Source organism: Schistocerca americana, chromosome 9 (genome assembly GCF_021461395.2).
Source record: "Schistocerca americana isolate TAMUIC-IGC-003095 chromosome 9, iqSchAmer2.1, whole genome shotgun sequence".
Taxonomy (NCBI): domain Eukaryota; kingdom Metazoa; phylum Arthropoda; class Insecta; order Orthoptera; family Acrididae; genus Schistocerca; species Schistocerca americana.
In genome coordinates, this window is record NC_060127.1 from 20825528 (window position 1) to 20851328 (window position 25801).

Consider the following 25801-nt stretch of genomic DNA (forward strand, 5'->3'; position numbering starts at 1 on the left):
CTGGGGTGGTTTCAGGAATTTTGTTGAGTACCATTTTAACGAAGCTTTGTACGTGGATGAGCCCATAAAGGAGTTACATGTAATTGAAGTGTTAATAACACATTTGCTTGATAAAGTGTGAGAACGTTTGGTGGGTGACAGGTGGACGCAAGCTCAACCTCTGTTATAACTGCCAGACCAGTTGGCTTATTTAAATAACGATAAAGCAAAAATTAACTAGTATATCTAACTGGGCAGAAGTAAATGGAAATGAAAACAGCTTTAGTAAAGGAAAAAGTAAGGGGGAAAAGAGGAACAAATTACCCACAATGGGTATCAAAATCTGAGGTACTCGAAACAGAGAAATAGAAGAGGATGGAATGACTCGTCATATGATAATTACAATAGTAATGATAATAGTAATAACAATCACAGAAACAATAATCATAATGGTAACCATCCTAATGGCAATAGTAGTAATACAAACTATAATAATCAGAAATGTGGTAGTCAAGTAAACTGTAAGTTGAAATGATTCATGTTGAATGTTACTTAAGTATCTTCTGCCTGGTCCATTGATGAATGAATATGAAATTTTCATGCTTTACAAAATTTTATTCATATTAATTGACATCTGAACTGCACACACATCATGTAAACAAAACATAGACTTCACAGATCTCTTTCACTTCCAAACAGACTCCTTAGCAGACTCAACAACAACTAACTGACCCTCTCACAGTCTCGCTGCTTTCCCTTCTATAGAATTTTAACAATTGCTCACAAAATATTCCATTATTAATTTTGTATAATTTGAACATTTCAATTAAAATTTACAAAACGTAAAGAAACTGATGTTACAGCCGAATAAGGTATAAAATACAATATTTAAATAACAATCTTCTTTAGTAATATCTTTAGTTTTCCCTAAGAAAATCATTCTGAACTTCAAAACAGTACAATAGACATTATTTTAATTAGTTATGTAATTAATTACAGTTTGGATTTGGTTACTAACATGTAATGGTATTACAAATCTTGTGCTTTATCCAACTGCATACAAGAAAATTACAAATCAAGCCTCAAATTCTAAAATTGTAAAACTGTGAGATGCAAACAATTGGAGAGCTAATTTGAAGTGTAATTACAAGGACTATTAATTGCAGAGGAAGACATAAAAATAAATAATGAATGAAAATGCATTGCTTGCTAATAACTTTCAAACTGTTTCTCAGGATAATGAGATTCTTTGTATTAAATTGTTACTCAATTGTAATTATGGTAATTAGACACCGGCCACCTATGCCAACACTTCCACAGTATTTTATTATCTGTTGCTTTTTATTTATTCCTTCAATTTGTTGATTAATCATTTAATTTAACATTGGTACGTAATTTTGTTAATGACAACAATTTCTTGATAATTATATCAATATATGTTTTTTCAGAACCATCTATTTGCTTTCACAATGAATATCAAGTAGTATTAGTAAATTGGACAGAATGATATACATGTAGACACACATACAAGTCCCTAGGAAGCACTAAATTGTCCGATAATTATCCGGATGCATATAAAAAAAGGTGGTATCAGACATTTCATATGAATTTTGGAGCAGGGTTGGTATCAGACATTTCATATGAATTTTGGGGACACTGTATCATTATAAAGTGATAATGTCATGATGAAAAACGTCATAGAGAATGTAAAAGCCATTCTTAAGCCTAGTGAATTGCAAATTTATAACGGTTTTAAAAATGCTTTCCTCAAATGTGAAGTTCATCAAGCTTTTGATAAGGGATTACTTATGGAAGCAGAAGGAAAGGAGATGAACATCTCAATACTGGTGATATAAGGGTGTATTGAGAATCAGATGGTGGAGTTTCATTTGGACACTGGAAACCAAGTGAGCTTATTGTCAAAAGAAATATGGGAGAAGAATAGAAGGAATGTTAGATACCTAGCTTTCCCACTGACTAATACGCAGATGGTAGATTTAACTGAGACTGACGGCAGGAGACGTTTCAAATTTCTGGGATAATGATACAACGGATAGTGCTGATTATAGCTGACGTTAACGTTGTATATTGTTAGGTATGGACGACATTAACTTATCTATATTGTTAGGTATAGACTGAATAGTCAGCTATGTTGTATTACTGCGCTTACCATGAGAGCATAACGTACGTACACATTATTGTGATCATCAGGTCTGTGTTATGTGGAATAAGGGACAATTAGAATCTGATTCTGATGAGAAGTTGAAAAGTAGGAAGGTAAAGTTAGATAGAAATATAGGCTTGATGGGTGAGGAAAACACACAAAGAGTAATTAGAATCGATACAAGTATCAGATTGGAAAGTTAGGTCAAAGAGAAATATAATAGGCCATCAGGATATGTTAATTGGAAAGAGATCAGCTGGTAAAGGTACTGAAATGAAATGAGAAATCTTTCAGTGATAAACCAGGGGTATGTTAAGGATATGTATCTGAACTTAAGATAAAGCTAGACAACAATTTTTGAAGACTCCCTACCTCATTGCTTGAGACGTATGTGAGCAGTAAGGAAAGAGATAAATCGGGTGGTTAGTTGGAAAATCCAATAGAGGTCTGATAGGAAATTTTGGTTAGGTTTCACAACGCCAAGAATTTAAGAACTGTACAGCTCATAAAGGACTACTGGCAAGTGCCATTTGCATATGTTTGATGGAAGGTGTTAACAGTTTATAAAGTTTTACCATTCATCCTTAATGTACCAGTGGCTGAATTTATTTGTGCACTTGATTTGGTATTAGAGAACAAGTTATTAGAGAAGGTACTCATTTTTGTTGAGGATGTTATGATATTGGCAAAGAAGTTGGAAGACCATATAACATTACTGGAAAAATTGTTGAGAATATTAAATGGACAGGGAATAACTATCAAGTTTTCAAAAACACATTTTGATGGAGTGAAATAAACTTTCTGGCACACATAGTAAGCTAACAAGCTATTAATCCTAGACCAAAAAAGATAGAGGGAATTAGAAAATGTCCACCATCTAAGAATAAGATGCAGCTAAAATATTCCCCAGGTTTAGTAGCATTTCACCGAAGGGACATACCAAGTCAAGTCATGAACTGTTGAAACAAAATAAAGCTCATTTTTCATAGAGTGTGGAGTGTCAGGAACAGTGGGAAGCTGTAAAATGCAAGCTTAGCTATTCCAAGATTTTCAGACATCTGAATTCTGAGAAAAGGAAATCTGTATGCCCATTACTGCTTCTGAATATGTAACTGACTGTCCAGGAGTATGAGGAAGAAGGAGAGAAAAACTAACAACTTTAAGTTTTGGTAGCAGAATGAAAACTCCTGTGAGAGAAGCTATTCTACTGCTGAAAAGGAAACCTTGGTTGTAGTTTGGGCAGTTAAGAAGTTGTTCTATAAACAAAGTAATTTTGTGTTCAGACCACAGGCCAATAAATTGTGAGTAAATTACTGTATAGGAGATTGATTCACTGGGCAATGTCATCCTTTCTTCTAGTGTTGTAGCTACGCACTTCACTGTTATTTTTGAATTGGGATGGGTTATTAATGACAATCCATCCAAGATAACTTTGCTGTGTCATCCATATCATGAAAACCACTAACTGGTCACAAGTTTTGTTTCGTACTCCATACGATCCCATGTTCGATAATAATTGTAAGTGTGGTACTGAGTCATATGCTTTATTGAGATAAAGAAATACTGCAACTCTCTGACAGCCTCGATCTGTTGACAGGTGAGAATGTGTGAGTCTGAGTTTACATGAATGATCCTTCCAAAATCAACACTGTTCGACATCTAAGGTGTCATTCTGTTCATGCCATTCATTCATTGAGTATAACAAAGCATGCCAAGCTTATATTGATATCAACCGCCATACTCCCATACCAGATTTTCCTTGCACATACAAGTCTGACACATCTGCACCAAAAGAACTTTGAAATTGTTTTAAATGAAAACTCCTCATCAATGTTTTAGTCTGTGGCTGATTACACAGTACATTAATGCCATCATTTGTATGGCTGTATAGAGATGCTGAAGTATGAGACGCTCATTATCTGCAGTCTTTATTGCTTACAGCTATGAAACTGGATACTTTGCTGATGCAAAGTATCCAATTTTTTCTCACAAAATACAGACAGCAAATTTCAGTTAATTGATGAAACAGTAACTCACTCATTAGACATACAGTTAATAATGACTATTTATTTGATTTATGGACCAAAACAGTGAATTTTATTTCCTGTAGTTTCATGCATTTCATTAGCTCCTCACTTGCACAATTTTGACTGATGTATATCCCATTTGGTGTGGAGAGTCATGAAATCTGCAGCGTTCTCTTGTGTTTACATCTGATGACCTGGCTCCTGCTTCAAGTGCAACTTTGTCTTTCAACAGTGTTAGTCTGACTATGGATAGTAGACATGACAACAAAATCAGGACAGAAATATTATTTTTTGCATGTAGTGTCTTTTAATTCTGTTTTACTGCAAACAAAGTGGAACTATGGTGCATATTTCTGTGTAGACAGCTTGGCTAGCTCAAGACTTTGTAGCTGAATTTTGCAACTGTTGAGAAACATTACATAACATTGCTACTCTATTGCAATTTGTAAGACAGGTAACTTGCTAGTACCTCTTAGTTACCAGCAGTACCCTCTTTGACAATTCAGACTTTTGATGATAACGTTTCATCATTCATTTTGACAAACTGCTAAGTTCTTTCTAGCTGCATTGCCATTTTTTTAAAAAAAATATTATAAGTGTAATTGCTTTATAATCCTTTGGAATGGAGTACCATTCACATGTCATATGATGTGCTCAGTTTTCTACCTGGACTGTGTACACAAGTTCGCAAAGCAGTTTTACATTTCCTGCAAGCCACAGTTTGGAATTCCATAAAATCTGCATGCTGGCATCCCTTTTCAACCATAGGGGTTTTACATATTTATTATTTTTGACACTATTTATTTTTCTCACAAGTGCATTGTCATATATGGCTTACAATTACGTTACATCAAGTACTATAGTATATTTCGTTTTTTATACAAAAAAGTTTATGTAACATATTTTAATATAATGTAGGTTTTAAGTAAAAACAAGAAACATAATAGAAATAAAATACATAAGAATAGAAGGCATAATAAAAACAAAAGGCATGTTAAAAACAAAAGAAATAATTGAGTGAAATATATATTTGTTGGTGCATTGTTAGAATTTTCACAGTAAGTATCGAGGGTGATTTTCTTTATCGTTATACGTATATTTTGGTAATCTGTTGTATATATCAGATTCTGACTGTAGTTGCTTTATTGTGTGTGAGGGTGGTATGTATTTGTACTTAGGTTCTCTGTTTTCCCTTCCATTTATGGTGATAATATTGTCCATGTCTGTCCTGGTGTGGAGTATGCGTTTTCCGTACCTCACCCTGAGTTTAGCCATTCTGGTTTGTAGTGGTTCTATGCCTGAGATTGTGTACACTTCATTGCTGGGGGTTGTGGGAGGTAGCTGGGTGATGCTGCGTATAAGTCTTCTTTCTTTTTTATAGAGTTTTTCCACTATGTGGGCCTGTGTTCTCCAAAGTGGGGAGACTGCATACTCCAATATTGGTCTTATGAACGTTTTATACGTATGTAGGGCTGTTTCATCACTGCAGCCATGGAAGCACCCTTGCACCTGTCTCATTAAATCTTGTCTTAGTCATGTTTTGTTTAGTAGGTGATTCAGGTGTATTTTCCCATTAGGTCTAGGTGTACTCCAAGGTATCTGGCTGAGTTGTTCAGTGTAAGGGGCATGTTCAATAGTGATAGCTGGACGTCGTTGTCGTCTTGCTGTCATTATTTGATCAAATGTCTGTGTTTGAAGAGAACTGTTTGTGTTTCGTTGGGGTTGGGGCCATTTGGTCAGCCATTGCTCTAGTCTTGTGAGGTAGTTGTTCGTCTTTTGTTGTACGGTGCTTGTTTTCAGTTCTGTGCACCAGTAGGCTGTATTATCTGCATACAGACCTATGGTTTCTGTACATGTCCTAACTATGGGGATGTCAGCGGTATATAGTGTATACAGTAAGAGGGATAGTATTCCTCCTTGAGGTACCACTGCTTTTGGTGTGAAAGCTCCGAATTTTCCTGTTCCTACATGTCTGATGCAGGTTCTGTCAATTAGGTAGGCTTTTATTATTCTTATCATTTTTGTTGGGAGTCCTACTTCAGATAGTTTATATAGCAGGCCGTTGTGCCACAGTTTGTCAAAGGCACGCTTGATGTCCAGAAGGTCGGAGAGTTTACAGTGTCCTTTGTTGAAGTCTTTCGCTATGCTGATAGTCAGTTTCAAAAGGGAGTCGTTGGTCGAGTGCTTCTGCCGAAAACCTGCCAGTATTGGGGGGATTAATCCTTTGTCGTCTGTGTATTTTCGTATCCTGTCCGTCAATATGTGATCGTATGACTTTCCTATTATGTCAAGTAGTGATATTGGTCTATACGAATGAGGGTCAGTCCTGGGTTTGTCGGGTTTGGAGATCATGATGGTTCTACTGGTTTTCCAATTTGTCGGTAGTATTTTGTGATTCATGTAGAAGTTGTAGATGAGGGATAGTATAGGGATAAGGATATGCGATGGCACTTTTTGGGGGTGGAGTCGTTGGACACCGTTTTCTCCAGGGGCAGAGTTTCCTCCTGTGTAGATTGCATCTTCTATTTCGGTCTCTGTTATGTCTCTAGTGAGGGCTGGTTGTTTTTATGTGTCGCTCGTGGGGGTTGCTAGTATTTGTGGCAGTTGGGATTCCACATGTTGTCTAAATTGTTCGTCAAATTTGTCGTCAGCTGGGAATGAATAAACTTCTTGTAACACCTGTTTAAATGCTTCAGCCTGTTCTCTGTGGTCGGTCGTTGGTTCCTTGTTTACCCACAGGCTGGATTGAGTCGTCTTTCGTTGTACTGTTAATGTTTTGAATTATGTTCCAGAATTTTCTGCCCTCTCTGTAATTTTGCTGAGCACATGTGTCGGCCCACTGTTTTTGTCTGTGTGTTGAAATGATACTCTTGACCCTGGCATTTAATCTCTTCCACTGTCGTTTCAGGTGTGGTTTGTCTCCTCATCATTTGTCTTTGTAGTTGTTTTTTCTGTGGGATAAGGTTTAATGCTTCTGGGGGGATGTAGGGTTTCCAGTTCTCTATTGTTTTTGTGGGTATTGCTTCTGTTATGGCTGTTTGGAGGGCCTATTCAAGTTTGTTGGCAACATGTTGTAGCTCGTCTGGGTCTGTGATGCTGATGGGGGCAGTTAGTTCTTCTGTTAGCATGTTTTGATATCTGTCCAGTCCGCATTTATGGTTCTGTTAGTCGGGTGAGTGGGAGGGGGTTGTGTTGCTGTTGTTGAGAGTATGATGGGGAGATGGTCACTCGTGATAGAGTCTACTTTTGTTTCTGTTAAGGTGTCGTCGAGGTATTCCAGCTTGGAATGTTTCCCTCTATTATATATATATAATGCACTTTTCTTCCCTGAGGCTGCATTGTGAGAGGCTGTGTTGCCCCCCACACCTAGAGCATTTAGCTTGTTGTGCACATTTTGTGATGAGGTGCTCAAAGGATAAACATCAGCCACATTGTGCTGGTTGGGAAGGGGGTCACTTGGTCCGTCCTTTTAAACCTGTGGACCGCACCACTGCACTTGCGGCCACAGATACAGGCACTAGAGACATTTATCAGTGGCACAGAGGTATCACATATGCATGGAATTAGATCTATGGCTGCGCAATCGATCCACATGGTGACACTGATGTATCACTGTGAGCTGCACTGTCGTGACATCTTTGTGAGTTTATTACAGAAAATGCCAGATTCCATGATTTATATAGGCTGAAGCCGCTATCTCTATTAATTAAATTCATTGTCAACCGAACCTAAAGATGGCTGGACGGTATTCAGCCGAAATATTAGAAGAAGAAGTCGCACTTATGCAGTGCACGCCTGAAATTTTTTGGAACAGTCTTTGCGCCGCGAAGAGGTGAAGATTTACACAGTTTGGTAGTGTGACTTCTGGGAAAATGAGGGCACTGCCGGCAGTAGCGCCTGTCCAACCAGAGTTGTTGCATGATGGTTGTGTGGTGGCCCCTGCAGACGCTCTGCAAACATGACGCCAAGCTCAGGGAAAGACAGTGAAGATGGACAGAAGGACAGTCTGAAAAGAGCATAAATTTTCTGTAGCACCCTGTAGTGTGAGAGTGTAGATCCGTGTTACCCGAGACATGGTAATACGTCTTATAACTCCTACACTGCAGTTGTGTGTGTTGTGTATGATTAGAAGTTGTTGTACAGTTACTTTTACTTAAATTAAAACGACAATACTATTTCAGATGATAAATACAAAACATCACTTTAATATTGCTAGCAATGTCACATTGTAATTAAACACGCTAGCTTTTGAGCCATGTGTTCTGCAGACACATGAGTAAATACAGTTTCACATCAGGCCAAATATGGTGTGAGTATTGCTAACAATGCCAAATTGTGACTATAATCACAAATTATTGCACCATCTTCATGGCAGACATGGGAAATAAATTTGACCTCAGGTTTGAAGATGCTTTCTCACTATACAGATTATACGCCAGTAATATGGGTATGATGAAATTTAAGATTGTTTCATGTAGTAATGAACATGCTCCTATTGAGTACTTTTCAGTAACTGAATATTGTAGATACCTGGTATTTATTAGTAACGGAGTATTTTTGATTTCTGTTGAGTTTTCACGAATGGAATCTTGCTTCTGACAACACACATTACTTTGTAGACATCTGTATTATTGCTCTTGTTCTGACGTTCATGTACTTTGTAAATATGAGTACAAAAATGACTACAGGAATAACTCTTTTGTGTTCTTTATTTTAACAATAACAAGAATTCACCCTTTTCATCGTACTCCACAGACTAGCCTCATCTTAGCATACCCGTCAGCTGGTGGTGGTTGTACTGCCTGGCGACGTCCAGTGGGGTTCTACCCCAGTCATCTGTGGCCCTCCTGTTAGCTCCTGCCTCTAGCAGTGTCGTCGCCACCTCTGTGTGGCCGTAGTATGCCGCATCGTGCAGCGGCGTCCACCCGTCATCATCCCTGACGTTGGGGTCGGCAGAGGACGCCACCAGCACCTCCACCACAGCTGTGTGGCCATTCTGTGTGGCGTAGTGGAGAGGCGTCTTCTGCCAGTAGTTCCTGGCATTCACCACTGCACCAGCCTCCACCAGACTCCTCACTGCCTCTGTGTGTCCCCTGTTTGCTGCCCAGTGCAGGGCAGTGCTCCTGATATTGTCCCCCATCGCCACGTCTGTACCAACGGCAAGTAGCTCCTCCAGCTCTTCCACTGTCCCCTGCTTAGCTGCCTCTATCAACCTCCTGCCCTTCTCCTCTGCAGAAAGACTCCTGCACAAAACAGAGACATTCTCACAATTTTTCTCCAAACACATACACTTTATGAAAGAAACGATCTCAGAAGCAGAACTCCAGCCTCTGGAAACAATATTACTGAATCTACCGTTCTCTCTCTTCTACGGTACAGAATAATGGAAAGCCTCAGCATATTAAGGAACAGATTGACAGTGGTATCGTACTTTCAAAGTCTTCATTCACTCGCCACTATAATTCCTACATTCCACCTGTAAAACGAGTCACTACATTTTGTCACACTGATTCATGACGGTGGCTTTCTTTAAGCTCAGCATAAAGCTGTTAAGCATGAAATGATAAGCTGTCAACAGGCGTTGATATACATCAACGGGAACAGTTGAAAATGTGTGCCCCAACCAGGACTCGAACCCGGATCTCCTGCTTACATAGCAGATGCTCTATCCATCTGAGTCACCGAGGGCACAGAGGACAGTGTGACTGCAGGGATGTATCCCTTGCACGCTCCCCGTGAGACTCACATTCCCAACTTAATGTCCACACACTGCATTCATAGTGCCCCTTACACTCATTACTCAGAGCAGACAATCTTACCGAGTCCTGTAAGAGTTCAGGCAATGCGTGTGCATCCAGCACAGAAGAAGGTCAATGGCTGGTTAGCCTTAACTGTATGAAGATCGTATTTGTTCCTTTGGACATGTGTGTGGATATTAAGTTGGGAATGTGGGTCTCACAGGGAGCATGCAAGGGATAAATCCCTGCAGTCGCACTATCCTCTGTGCCCTCGGTGGCTCAGATGGATAGAGCATCTGCCATGTAAGCAGCAGATCCCGGGTTCGAGTCCCTATCGGGGCACACATTAAAACTTCCTGACAGATTAAAACTGTGTGCCGGACCAAGACTCGAACTCGGGACCTTTGCCTTTCGTGGGCAAGTGCTCTACCAACTGAGCTACCCAAGCATGACTCTAGCCCCATTCTCACAGCTTTACTTCTGCCGGTATCTCATCTCCTACCTTCCAAACTTTACAGAAGCACACATTTTCAACTGCCCCTGTTGATGTATATCAACTCCTGTCGACAGGTTAGGGTCTTGATTTAATTATCATTTCATTCTAAGAGAGCTGCATGATCACCGATGGTATCTGTTCTTTCGGGCATGTCCGAAAGAACAGATACCATCTTCTTATAACTGTTAAGCAGTCGTAGCCCTCCACTAAAAGAGATATCACATGCAGTCACTAGTAGCCTTCTGACAGTTGCAAATGCAACACAAAAAACTTATTACATCTCCAGGTACTTAAAGAATATCTACTTAGAGAAGGCAGAAAAAAGTTTTGTACTGTTACTTGCAAATCTCTGGCAGCATCCTAATCAAATAGAGGAAGGTACTCTTCACTCGGAAGCCATTAGGTCAAAATATTTCATGAATAGCAATGACACTACATCGACTCTCCTATCCTTCTACACTAATGCATGCTCATCCACAAGTGCTCACCTTTACAGATAAATGTGCTTGCATCGCACATGCAATCAGTTGCACATACACATTTACTTCGAACCGAAATTCTTGTGGCTGCAACATGTTTGAGGGCAACGGTAAAACGTGCAGAATACGAGAGTAAACTAAAGTCTGATGCACTTTTCTAGATTAACGTTCGAAATTCAGTTCCAAGTAAATCTTGACATTATGGACACTCTATCAATCTTACACAGCTGATGTACAAATGAGAAACTCACCATGTCATTTCCATGTGACAATCTCACTACAATTAGCCTAATAGACAAACAATGAGTTGCATGTGGTCTGGAGTAAAATATAGGAAAATATTTATAAAGTAAAGGCACTTAAGAACAAATTCATTTTATCATTCTGCCAAGTGACATACCTCACCTGATAAATTCAGTATCGATTAAATACTCCTATTTTTCTATAAACAAAGGGGGTTTCAAAATGAATATCGGTGCTTTAATGATTTGCAGCATTTATCGGATTCAGTTTACAGTTATAAATAATATATCAAATGAAATAGCAACTCAAAGATTTTTGCTGTTCGCTGCAGTGACAAAAGTCATGGGACAGATATATCCACATATACAGATGGTGATACATAGTGTACGTAAGATATAAAAAGGGCAGTGCATTGGTGGGGCTGTCGTTTGTGTTCAGGTGATTCTTGTCAAAATGTTTCCAACATGATTGTGGCTCCCAAATGGGAATTTACAAGCTTTCAACAAAGAATAGTAGTTGGAGCTAGACACACGGGACATTCCATTTTGGCAATCATTAGGGAATTCAATATTCCATAATCTGAAGTGTCAAGAATGTGCCAAGAATACCAAATTTCCTCTCACCATGGACAATGCAGTGGCTTATGGCCTTCACTTAACAACGGAGAGCAGTGGTGCTTCCATAGAGTTGTCAGTGTTAACATACAAGCAATACTACGTGAAAGAACCGCTGCAACCAGTGCGGGATATACAATGAACATATCCTTCAGGAGAACGTAGCAGACGACTGGCTTGAGTGTCACTGCTAAATCACGACATCGCCTGCAGTGCCTCTCCAGGGCTCATGATCGTGTGGGTTGGACCCTAGATGACTGGAAAACCGTGGCCTGATCAGATGAGTAGCAATATGTGCCGGTAAGAGCTGATCGTAGCTTTTGAGTGTGGTGCAGACTGCACGAATCCTTGGACCCAAATTGTTAATAAGGTACTGTGCAAGCTAGTAGTGGTTCTATAATGGTGTGGGCTATGTTTACGTGGAATCGACTGGATCCTCTGCATGTTCGACTACTTGAAGTCCATTTGCTGCCATTCATAGCTGTAATGTTTCCAAACAACGATGGAATTTTTATGGATAACAATGCACCAGGTCACAGTTGTTCATGATTGGTTTGAAGAACATTCTGATCAGTTGGAGCAAATCGTGTGGACATCCAGTGTGCCCGACATGAATCCCATCAAACATGTGTGGAGCGCAATAGAGAGGACAGTTCATGCACAAAATCCTGCACTGGCAGCACTTTCAGAATTATGGACAGCTATGGAGGCAGCATGGCTCAAAATCTCTGCAGGGGACTTCCAATGACTTGTTGACTCCACGGTACATTGAATTTACTGAACTATGCCGGGCAAAGGGAGGTCCAACACAATATTAGGAGGTATCCCATGCCTTTTGTCATACCAGTGTATACCTGTGCGCATGCATATCTACTGTTTCCTGTGTCTTCTGTTAGAAAGCTTTGGTAGCAAAGATGCCGACTAGTGAAAAAACATTTTTGTGTTTTACAGATAGCAAGAACTGAATTTGTTGCAACTGTGCAATGTCCATTCCGTTTTAAGTTTCTTTGTAACTCACCAAGTGATAATAATATCCATAGATGGTATTATCAGTTTGAAGACACTGTATGTCTTTACAAAGATCAGTTTGGACAGCTAGTCATGAATTAACAATTCCAGCGACTTCTGTGTGGAGACTTTTAACAAGATTCATACTGCTGTATCCTTATCGTTTGCAGTTGCTACAAGCTCTAAAGCGTACAGCCTACAGTTTATGACCAACATTGCAAGTGAAATGTTGCTCCACGACTATAAATAATTTCTCCATCATGCCATCTACGATAATGAATTGACACACATAACATCCATATATCCTCAGCTGGTGGGGGGTCATCAAATTGCTACAGCATGGTACTGTTGCAACGAGACTCCCTTAAATTGAATATTATTGTGCCATATCCTGACAAAATGTTCTTGTGTCTTTCCCTTTCAGTGAAGCAACTGTAACTGACGTTTCTCAGATGGAAATGCTGTGTGGCTAGGGCCTCCCGTCGGGTAGACCCTTCGCCTGGTGCAAGTCTATCGAGTTGACGCCACTTCGGTGACTTGCATGTCGATGGGCATGAAATGATGATGATAAGGACAACACAACACTCAGTCCCTGAGCAGAGAAAGTCTCCGACCCAGCCGGGAATCGAACCCAGGCCGTTAGGTATGACATTCTGTCACTCTGACCACTCAGCTACCAGGGACGGACGTTTCATAGATTAATGTGCTATACCTGTGGCACGTTCCTCAGTTAGAAGAAGCTAAACCACAGAACTTTATTTAGCAGCAAGATGATGTGCCCCCTCACTGGTATCTACCCACATCTCTATCTATATAGTTACTCTGCAATAATTCACAATTAAGCGCCTGGCAGAGGGTTCATCAAACCACATTTGATCTGTTTCTCTCCTGTTACACTCTGGAAAAGCGCATGGGGGAAACGAACAATTTAATCTTTTTGTGCGAGCTCTAGTCTCTTTTATTGTATTATGATGATCATTTCTTCCTATGTAGGTGGACACCAGTAAAATACTTCCCCACTCTGGGGTGAAAGTTTGTGATTAAAGTTATATGAGAAATTCCTGCTGCAACGAAAAATGACTTCATTTTAATGGTTGCCAACACACCTCATTTATCATACCCATGGGACTCTATCTCCTATTTCGCAATGATACAAAATGAGCTCCACTTGTTTGAGCTTTTTCGATGTCCTCCATTAATGCTATGTGATGCAGATCCCACATTGCCCAACAGTACTCCAGAAGAAGGTGGACAAGCAAAGAGTAAGAAAACTTTTTCGCAGACTTGTTATCTTTCCGAGGTGTTCTACCAATAAATCAGAGTCTTTGGCTTACTTTCTCCACAACAATATATGTGTGATCTTTCCATTTTAAGTTACTTGTGCCGGCCGGAGTGGCCGTGCGGTTCTAGGCGGTACAGTCTGGAACCGCGTGACCGCTACGGTCACAGGTTCGAATCCTGCCTCGGGCATGGATGTATGTGATGTCCTTAGGTTAGTTAGGTTTAAGTAGTTCTAAGTTCTAGGGGACTGATAACCACAGCAGTTAAGTCCCGTAGTGCTCAGAGCCATTTAAGTTACTTGTAACTGTAGTCCTTAAGTATCTAGTTGATTTTACAGCCTTTACATTTGTGTGATTTACTGTGTAACCATAATTTAGCAGATTCCCCTTAGTGCTTATGTGGATGACTTAACACTTTTCATTAGAGTCAATGCCAATTGTCGCATCATACAGATGCCTTGACAAAATCATTTAACGATTGGTGTTGATCATCTGATGGCTTTTCAAGACGGTAAGTGATGGCATTATCTCCAAACACTCTAAGAGACCTGCTCAGATTGCCTCCAAAATCGTTTATGTAGATCAGGAGCAGTAGAGGGCCTATTGTACTTCCTCGGGGAACGCCAGATATTACTTCTGTTTTACTCTACGACTTTCCGACAACTGCTGTGAACTGTGACCTTTCTGATAGGAACTCACCAATTCAGTCGCACAACTGAAACGATACTTCATAGGCACGCTATTTTGTTAGAAGTTGCTAGTAAGGAATGGAATGAAAAGCCTTCTGGAAATTTAAAAATATTGGATATCCTCTATTGATAGGACTTATTACTTCAAGAGAATAATGACTTGCTTGCGTTTCACAAGACAGATATTTTCTGAACCCGAGTTGGTTTTTTGTCAATAACTCGTTTTCTTTGAGTTAACTCATAATGTTCGAAAACCGTATATGTTCAAAAATCCTTCAGAAAATCCATGTTAGCGTATCGGCCTGTAATTCAGTGGATTACTTCTATTTCCTTTCTTGGGTATTGGCGTGAATTTTGCAACTTTACAGTTTTTAGATGTAGATCTTTCGAAGAGAGAGTGGTTGCACATGATTGCTAAGTATGAAGCTGTTGTGTAAGCATACTCTGAAAGGAACCTCACTGGCATACAGTCTGAACCAGAGGCTTTGCCTTCATTATGTGATTTAAGCTGCTTTACTACACAGAGGCTATCTCCTCCTAAGTTACTCGCTTCAGTAGGTAGTGTTGTTTCAGAATCTGGACTATTTCTTTCGACTTCTTTGGTGAAGCAATTTTGGAAACCCTGTTAAGTAACTATAGTTTTCTGGCACTGTCATCAGTAGCTTCACACAGTGAAGGTGTTTGTTGCGTCTTGTCGCTATTGTACTTTTACATACAAACAGAATCTCTTTCGGATTTCTCCCACATTTAGAGACAGGATCTCATGGAAACAGTTAAAAGCATCTCACACTGAAGTTTGCATTAAATTTAGAGCTTTTGTAAGTCTTCGGCAATCTTGGGTATTTTGCGTGCTTATAAATTTAGCGTGCATTCCCCGGTGCTTCTGTGACAGTGTTCTGACTTGTTTCATTCGCCATGGTGCACTGCTGTCTATACTGCTTCTTTGATTTTTATTTCACATCTGGTCTACGTTTACACAGGAGGGACTATCTCTTAGGAAGGTGCCAAGTGAATTTTTATCTGCTATTTCTTAATAGATGTATTTTGCGTTATTTTGGTAGGTTGGGGTGTCACAGTTTTCAGTCTCTTTTTAACTTCGATACCGTCACCAATCACTGTTTTATTCATGATACTCCCTATTTGCTCAGGATGTTTGTTGCTAAGAGGTCAAGTATGTTTTCGCAGCCATTAAAGTCTCGAGTGGGGTCTTGAACTAATTGTTCAAAATAATTTTCTGAGATGGCATTCTGTACCATTTTGGGCATTTTACGCATACTGCCAACTTTAAACGTGTGTTTTCGCCAACATGCTGACGATAAACTGAAGTCATCACCAACTATAAGTGTATGAATAGGGTACCTACTTGAAATGACACTCAAGTTTTCTTTGAACTGTCCAGCAACTGTATCATCTGAGTTGGGGGTCAGTAAAAGGAACCAGTTATCAGTTTATTCCAGTTGTCAAGTTTAGCCTCTACCCATACTACGTTACAGGGAGTATGTACTTCAATTACACTACAAGACTGCAATAAATGCTCCACAACTATCTGTACTTAATCCACCCTTTCAGAAACAGTTACCTCCTTTGAAAAATTTCAGTTGAATTTATTTCCAGCTTAAGTCAGCTTTCCGTACCTATAACCATTGGAGCTTCAGTGCTTTCTATTAGCGCATGTAGCTCTGGTTGTTTTCCAACACAGCTACGATGATTTATAACTACAGTAACGATTGTTGCTAGCTCTACTTTCTTGTGTTTTCCCTGCATCATTTTAGACTGACGCCCTTCCTGTTTCCCAAGACCCTCTAATTAGAAAATAGACCCAGTCTCCACTACCTGTGCAGTGGCTTCCCTGTGTTTAGCAGACCCCTGACCTGTTAAGCAGAATCCCGAAAACCTATCACACAACGGCATAATTGAGAATTTTTCTTTGCCACTTCACGTGTCCACAACGTCACCAGTGAGCATCATTATGCGATCTCTTCAGTACATGTACATTTTCAATGTAGTCGCACCATGAGCATTTGTGTAAGTACAATAACAGGCAAGTATTGTGCACATCCAAAGTCTTCACCTACTAACTAAAATTAAGGTTTGGCCTCTGGATCTCTTTGGGAATCACATAATTTAAATACTTTCTGTAGGAGTGAGCTGAATCAGACTAATTAGCTATGCTGTTGAACCAAAACGCTATGACCTATGCTTAATACACTACTGGCCATTAAAATTGCTACACCATGAAGATGACGTGCTACAGACGCAAAATTTAACCGACAGGAAGAAGATGCTGTGATATGCAAATGATTAGCTTTTCAGAGCATTCACACAAGGTTGGCGCCGGTGGTGACACCTACAACGTGCTGACATGAGGAAAGCTTCCAACCGATTTCTCATACACAAACAGCAGTTGACCGTGATAAAGGTAAGATTGTAGCCTATCACGATTGCGGTTTATCGTATCGCAACACTGCTGCTCGCGTTGGTCGAGATCCAATGACTGTTAGCAGAATATGGAACCGGTGGGTTCAGGAGGGTAATATGGAATGCCGTGCTGGATTCCAATGACGTCATATCACTAGCAGTCGAGATGACAGGCGTCTTATCTGCATGGCTGTAACGGATCATGCAGCCACGTCTCAATCCCTGAGTCAACAGATGGGGACGTTTGCAAGACAACAACCATCTGCACACGAACAGTTCAACGAGGTTTGCAGCAGCATGGACTATCAGCTTGGAGACTGTGGCTGCAGTCACCCTTGACGCTGCATCACAGACAGGAGTTCCTGCGATGGTGTACTCAACGATGAACCTGGGTGGGAAAACATAATTTTTTTCAGATGAATCCAGGTTCTGTTTACAGCATCATGACGGTCGCATCCGTGTTTGGCGACATCGCGGTGAATGCTCATCGGAAGCATGTATTCGTCATCACCATAATGGAATATCACCCAGCGTGATGATATGGGGTGCCATTGGTTACATGTCTCGGTCACCTCTTGTTCGCACTGACAACACTTTGAACAGTGGACGTTACATTTCAGATGTGTTACGATCCATGGCCCTACCCTTCATTCGATCCCTGTGAAACCCTACATTTCAGCAGGATAATGCACGACCGCATGTTGCTGGTCCTGTATGGGCCTTTCTGGATACAGAAAATATTCGACTGCTGCCCTGACCAGGACATTCTCCAGATTACTCACAAAACGTCTGGTCAATGGTGGCCGAGCAACTGGCTCGTCACAATACGCCAGTCACTACTCTTGATGAACCGTGGTATCGTGTTGAAGCTGCGTGGGCAGCTGTACCTGTACACACCATCCAACCTCTGTTTGACTCAATACCCAGGTGTATCAAGGCCGTTATCGTGGCCAGAGGTGGTTGTTCTGGGTACTCATTTCTCAGGATCTATGCACCCAAATTATGTGAAAATGTAATCACATGTCAGTTCTAGTATAATATATTTGTCCAATGAATACCTGTTTACCATCTGCATTTCGTCTTGGTGCAGCAATTTTAATGGCCAGTAGTGTAGCTTCTTTGTCTGCCTTTGGAATGAAATACATCACTGTTGCTGCGTATCAGGGATTAGACAGTTTGTTGGTTGGTTTGTGGAGGTATGTGGCTTTAGATGTCTACGCACAGGTCATGTAATTCGCATAAGTAATGGGCTGCTGATCTGCATACGCAGTGATGGCACCCTACAGCGACCCAGATGGGTTCTGTAGGATTTAAATCAGGCGAATTTGGTCGCCAATTCAGCAACAAGAGTTCACTATAATGCTCCTCAAACCACTGTATCACGGTTCGGACCCTGAGACACAGACAATTATAATGCTCAAAAATGACATCGCTGTTGGGGATGTAGGTAATTCGCAGCTGTCAGCATATCTTCGATTACTACCACAAGTCCCATGAAAGTGCAGGAGAATGTCTCCCATGACATGAAGCTGCTCCCACCAGCCTGTGTCAGTGGTGCGCCGCATGTTTCAAACTGCCATTTACCTCGACGACAGCGTTTGTAGAGAAGGCCATCAACCCAGTGTAACAAAAATGTGATTCACCTAAAGAACCGACACGTTTCCACTGATCGATGGTCAGATCCCGATGGTCCCACTGCATTTGTAATTGGTGATATCATTGGGTCAACATGTGAGCACACAGCGGTGTTGTGCTGTGGATCTCCATATTCAACAAAGTACGATAAAAGGTGTGCTCTGAAACACTTGTGCGTGCACCAGAGATGCCACAGATTACCATCTACCTGCTATACAGAGCCGACAAGCCTTTAAACCCCGCATTCTGTGAAGAGTCGTGGGTCCAACCATTTAGCACCTAGCAGTAGTTTCACCGTCTTTATACCTCTTTCTGTAGGTGACCACAACAGTAGCACATGAACATTCGACCACCTTTGCCATTTTCGAGATTCCCGTTTACATACTCTGCATAATAATAATCTGCCCTTTGTAAAACTCGCTTCTCTCAGTAGATTTCCCTATTTGCAACTGATGTCTTCGGTATTGTGATCCCCTGTTCTGTTTACACTCTTTTGTTACTGTGTCATATGTCCGCAATGCCACCAGTGTCATGGTGGGGAGTGATCATGATGTTTTGGCTTATCAGTGTGTGTATTATCTATGGAAACTATTTTTTCTGTTTTATGTCATGGAGTGTAAAAAAATATTCACTAACAACATAGCCTGATGCCATGCCACTATGCTCCTCTCATCTCTTAAAAGTGCAGATGTTTTACAGATTACTTTATCTCTAAAAAAACTGCTTTCCCTTCCACAACAGCTGCATTACATACTGTGTCGTAACCAAGAATTAAGTTTTTTTGTTTGCATTTCTTTTAAGAAAATTTTATCTAATTCACTGTGTAGAGATACTCTTAGAGAGCTTGTATTTTTACTTACACTCTTTATATTTAAAGTTGTCGACATTACTGTAGTTTTCCATAGCATTTAACTTTTTTGTAAGATCTTCTAGTAGCTCCTACAACCATCTACTGCCAAAAAAAGAGCAAAGTCTTTACTTTCTTCGCCCTGTACACTGTTATTCTTATTAGTACCATGTCTACATCATCATTCTCAAAATACTTATGCTCGCTAACGTGATTTTCTTATTTCATTATCAACAAAATTTTTGCACTGTTTCCAGGTATTGACCCCCTTCATTTTATTTTCTACTTTAACATTTTTATTTACTCTTCTGGTTGTTCACTTATTGCTATTCATAGTTTTTGATAATGTGTTATCTTACCTCGAGTGTTTCCTGTGTTTTTCATTAAATCCTTAAACATTAAAAACTAGATTATAGTGAAATTAGATGTAATGATCCATTAGCTTTATAATATGATGATATACAAAATGGAGCAACACAAATAACACCTAATTATTTACATGAACAACTCGGATTTTACTATCAGTTTGAAATTTTTTAAAACTAGTAATGGATTTAAGAACTAAAGTTGCTGATGAAATTAAAGACTATTACATAATAACTAAGGATATATTAGTTGATTATCTGAAGGATGAAAGTAGTATAGAACAAAATAAATGTCAATGACTAATGGTGGAACAACAAGCAAGTTAATCAAATCTAGATTATCTACAAACAACTCTGGGCAGCATCCAGACAATAATTTTTATTATGTGCACACCAAAGAGTGCATCAATTACAAAGTGATTTAAGAAAAAATTTTAATCTGGTTTTACGCGCTTCAGGATTGAAGAAGGCAAAGAACTACACAATATGAAATTTCATGACATAAAATATTACATAGATAGTTTTCTAATGACAAAATTCATTACTTTAGAAACACGATAACAGTAATGATGAAACTGAAAATAGGTTATACGACTATATTCTCATACCAGTAGAACATGTTCAGTGTATTACTATCACTCAAGAATGCACTACTACAGCAAACAATAAGATGGTTAATAAGACTGTGGTAGGCGATCTGACTAGAGATGAACTAGACCCCAATTATTTCTGAAATCTACGAAGAATATTCTGATAAAAATAATGTTTTAGGAAAACATTAAAAGAATCAAAAGGATATAGAATTAAGGGGGAAAAAGATGTGGAATCAATATTTTAAAAGAAGTTAACTAATCACAAAATTTGTCTCCAGTCATAAAAGTAAATTCAACTATTATTTTTTTACAGCACTTATTTTTCTAGTGTGTTTCACCTATCTAAAGCAAATGTATGGTAGCTTTCCACCTTTCATCAACGTTTCTTATAGTGGTATCATTATCATTATAAAGCTACAAAATTTTTCTTTGAGATGTGTTGTGGTAACAGTTTTTGCATTGTGTGCTCAGTTTTGTTAATAAGATTACTTAATTCATTGTTTGTTAACTGCATCATAATAATTTGCAGGATCTTTTGTATGTACTAATCTTTTACCTTTAAAATGGATATACCCCGTAGTTTTCTAAAAATTTTAACTAATCCTTTCTGAAATTGTTTGAGTAAATTTCTCACTTTTGGTTCAATTGCTTCAAGAATACTACCTAATTCCTTTTTTGATTTTGCTAATTCATTTTTTATTTTTGATTCTAAAGACTTAAACTCTTCAGATTTTATTTTAATTATTTTATTTTCCCGGTATTTTTTGCATTTTATCATATTTCCAAAATTGTTCATTTATCAGACTCAAAATTTCATCTAGCATGTAGTTTAAAACAAATAGACACAAATGACCACACATTAGTTCATTAAAATTTTGTATTTGCTGTCCATTATACAACAACTCACTTGAACCAAGATATTTAAACAATTCTTCGAGAATATTTCCTCCAAATAAATCAAACACAAACTTTTTATCACTGTTCTTAGACCACCATATCCTAAGAGTGCCAACATTATCAGAAAAATCTAAATTAAATATTCCAGAGTCAAAGTTTTTGGTTTATAAGGTAATTCATCAGTCAATAAAATAATACGAAAATGCTTCATTTTTATTTGTTTCACAACATTTTTTATGCATTATAATACCTATCAATTACTTTATGGATTTTTTTGTTTGATTCCCCTTCTACATTGCAAGATTGCGTCTTTATTGCTCTTCTGATTCTTTATCAATTTTCTTCTTATTTATGACAACATTTTCAACAGCAGCTGCTCCTCCAGCCATTGAGCCAGCAGCAGTCAAAAATGGTAATGCAGGCACCAATGTTTGGTTAGATTAGAACCTTCTTTCTTTTTTGGTAGAAATTCAGTAATCTTAGCATGACAGGTATGTCTAGTGTTATGAGCAAATTTTCACCAATTTTTTGTTCTTTTTTAATATTTTTGAGCGGGCTAAAAAGATTATCATAATATGCACCTGTTCATTATTGAGTTTAATTTTGATTGATTTAGCTTTAGTCTTGCCACTAGATAGCACAGAATAATTATTGCTGATATTATTCATTTATATAGATAAAAAATTTATGAGGATGAATATTTTTTTACAATCCTCAGCTACTTTCATCACATCCAGTCCCATTCCCAATTTTTATTTACCCTACAATATTGCTCTACCTGCAGTTGCTGAAACTTTTTCACCAAATGAAGCATCAGAAATGTGCATTCGGTCTTTTGCAGCTAACTGAAGTTTCTTATCCGCTTCATGCCTTTTCTCTAAATCTTTATTGTCTTAATATGCAATATTATGTTTTTTGAAACCTTTATATAATGGATTAATTCCTTTATCCCTTCTAGCTAACCTTTCATCTAATTTGGTTCCTGGTAGATGGATTTTGAATAATAGTTTATTGATTAATATGTTTACTAATCCTTTACCATGCTTTTCACCTTTTCAAAATGTGATGAGATTGTTGAGAAGCCTGATCAAGAATGGAGTATCCTTGGATTGTTGATGATGAAATCACTGAATTTATTTGTTAACTTTTGTGTTACATTCCTACATTTTCATTATGGTAATTTTTATTTCCTGTTAATTCTACTCCATGAATTACTGCTAATCTATCCATTAATTCTCACACATCTAGATATAATCAACCATTTTTGCTGTAAACTTTTTTTTATCAAACCTTCACTTTCTGTCTCATCTGATTCTGAAGGATCTGAACTTGATTCTAATTGTTTTAATTTTTCAAAATAGACATTAACAATTTCTTTTCTCTAATTAATATATTTAATACCTTTAGTTGATTTAGTTGATTCTTATCAGAATATAGTGCTCCTGAATGGAACAAAGCACTCCATAATATGATAAATCAGTACTCATACCATCCATAGTAATCTATTTTTAGTTAAAAGGTTCATCATTTCATCTGTAGGGTCATAGACCTTTTCACCAGTTGTTAATTTATCTTATCTGAATTCAACTGGCAAAGCACCAACATATTTGAAATAGCTGATGGCTCTAAATGCAAAAACTTTATCTTGACAATAGTTGATAGTTCAACAATGTCATGCTTATAATTATTTTTTAATGTTTCGTTCTTTATCTTTTATTTTTTTAATATCCTGTTCTTTTTCCCTTCTTCATATTTATTCAATGCATCCTGAATTTCAGATTCACTTAATGTATAATCACATTGTTTAATTGGTGGTATACTATTAAATTCTTCCAAATATCTGATAAGGAACCATTTTTTTTCAGCTTGCCTGGTTCCTCCAATAGCAGCCATACATTATCACCTAAACCTTCAATTTCTAGTTTTACTTGTTCAATTTCATCAGTAACTTGTTGATCTTCTTTTCTATATTTCTCATATTCAGGTGAAAACCTGGGACACAGCGTGTATCAAAAACTGGCACACATGAACCAATACACACACAAACTATGAAGTCACCGCCCAAGCCAGAAAAAAGGTACGATTAATACACTCGTAACATGAGCAAGTCAAATATGTGAGCCGCAGCACCTCAGACATGAAATGAAACACCTGGAAAGAGGGCGACAGACAGAATCAGCCATATATTGCACAAACACGGCGTGAAGCATATTCAAAAACCGACAAAGAAGATTGAAGAGTGTCTTAGATTGGAAAAACAAGAAAAGGGACCCACTTGCAATGTCGGAAATATACCACATACCATACACATGTGGAGAAGTTTATGTTGGAATGACTGGACGATCAATCAACACCAGGATCACAGAATATAAAGAACTTTGCAGGTTGGAGCAGGTGGAGAAATCAGCCATGGCAAAGTACACGTTGTGTGAGGCCAAACACATAGTAAAATTCGCCATAAAATTGGCATAGTAAAATTCTGGCTGTAGAGAAGAGCTATCACACCTGCTCGTTCAGAGAAGTTATAGAAATACACAAACATGAGAACAGCTTCAACAAAAAAAGAAGAAAGCCCCAAGGTAAGCGAATCCTGAACTCCCATGTTGCAGAGAATGAACATTGCAAGTAGCAAGAGGAGAACCACAGCAATGGAGGGTGAAGCTTTGACAATGCCATACACTCATGAAATGTCAGAAAAATTATCAGACAAACTTTGGTTGAAGAACCCTACACAGAAGCCAACAGGCAGTTTATATAACATTGCTCAGTATACATATTCAAACACTAGATTTGGTGATAAAATTTGTGTCGAGCTCAATAACAATTTAAAAATCATTTTGCCAAACAGTTATTATAAATTAATTATTGGTTGGGATCTTAGACTTTATGAAGATGTTAATATTAAGTGCAGTACAAGAAAATAAATAAACTTAAAAATAACAATGGTAAATTCCATGAATTGTAATTTTTAGTGTGAATCCAAGTGGTGCTAAATTCCATTAAAATTTTTACCTAATCTTTCTTACTTTACATGAAGAGAAAAATATATTGATTGCTAAAGATTTTTATGCTTTATTCTATATGATATTTCAGGCAATGTGAAGCCATGATCTGAAAATTATTCAAAAATATAAAAAAAAAAACATAAGTAAAATAAATAAAGAAAATAAAATGAAAACTATAATATATATTATACTTAAAATTGGTCATTTTTCTGCTCATTTACTTTTTTTCTTAGAATTGAGGTGAATGAGTCGAAAGAAAGTAGTCTCATGGAAAAGCCCTCAAGTGCAGTCAATGTGCCTAGTTATTACTAATAATATCAGCGTAAGGGTCCTGTTTCATCCATAATTATCAGACATGGTTGGTGAACATCTATTATATACCTATGCTGCATGAGGCATTTAAATATGTATTTGATCTGAGGGCCATACAGAGCAGAGGCTGACCATCCTAGGTAATAAAGCCTGACATTCCTGAATCAGTGTACAATACAGGAGGGAATATGTTTTCTTAAGTCCAGTAAAACATATCTTATTCTATTATCTATGATAAAATACTTGTTTTTCTCCCATACTCTCCTTGAATACACTCCTGGAAATGGAAAAAAGAACACATTGACACCGGTGTGTCAGACCCACCATACTTGCTCCGGACACTGTGAGAGGGCTGTACAAGCAATGATCACACGCACGGCACAGCGGACACACCAGGACCCGCGGTGTTGCCCGTCGAATGGCGCTAGCTGCGCAGCATTTGTGCACCGCCGCCGTCAGTGTCAGCCAGTTTGCCGTGGCATACGGAGCTCCATCGCAGTCTTTAACACTGGTAGCATGCCGCGACAGCGTGGACGTGAACCGAATGTGCAGTTGACGGACTTTGAGCGAGGGCGTATAGTGGGCATGCGGGAGGCCGGGTGGACGTACCGCCGAATCGCTCAACACGTGGGGCGTGAGGTCTCCACAGTACATCGATGTTGTCGCCAGTGGTCGGCGGAAGGTGCACGTGCCCGTCGACCTGGGACCGGACCGCAGCGACGCACGGATGCACGCCAAGACCGTAGGATCCTACGCAGTGCCGTAGGGGACCGCACTGCCACTTCCCAGCAAATTAGGGACACTGTTGCTCCTGGGGTATCGGCGAGGACCATTCGCAACCGTCTCCATGAAGCTGGGCTACGGTCCCGCGCACCGTTAGGCCGTCTTCCGCTCACGCCCAAACATCGTGCAGCCCGCCTCCAGTGGTGTCGCGACAGGCGTGAATGGAGGGACGAATGGAGACGTGTCGTCTTCAGCGATGAGAGTCGCTTCTGCCTTGGTGCCAATGATG

At 38.9% G+C, this 25801-nt stretch overlaps 1 protein-coding gene across 1 annotated transcript in view; it reads right to left on the reverse strand.

The window, feature by feature from the left end:
• Positions 1–573: 573 nt before the first annotated feature.
• LOC124550845 (ankyrin-1-like) overlaps positions 574–25801 on the reverse strand; it is a 63327-nt gene continuing 38099 nt past the window's right edge. The window contains exons 6-7 of the mRNA XM_047125572.1: positions 8947–9413; positions 574–8176 (exon numbers count right to left, since the gene is read on the reverse strand). Coding sequence (XP_046981528.1) covers positions 7932–8176; positions 8947–9413 — 712 coding nt within the window. The 3' untranslated portion in view covers positions 574–7931. The remainder of the gene's footprint in view (positions 8177–8946; positions 9414–25801) is intronic.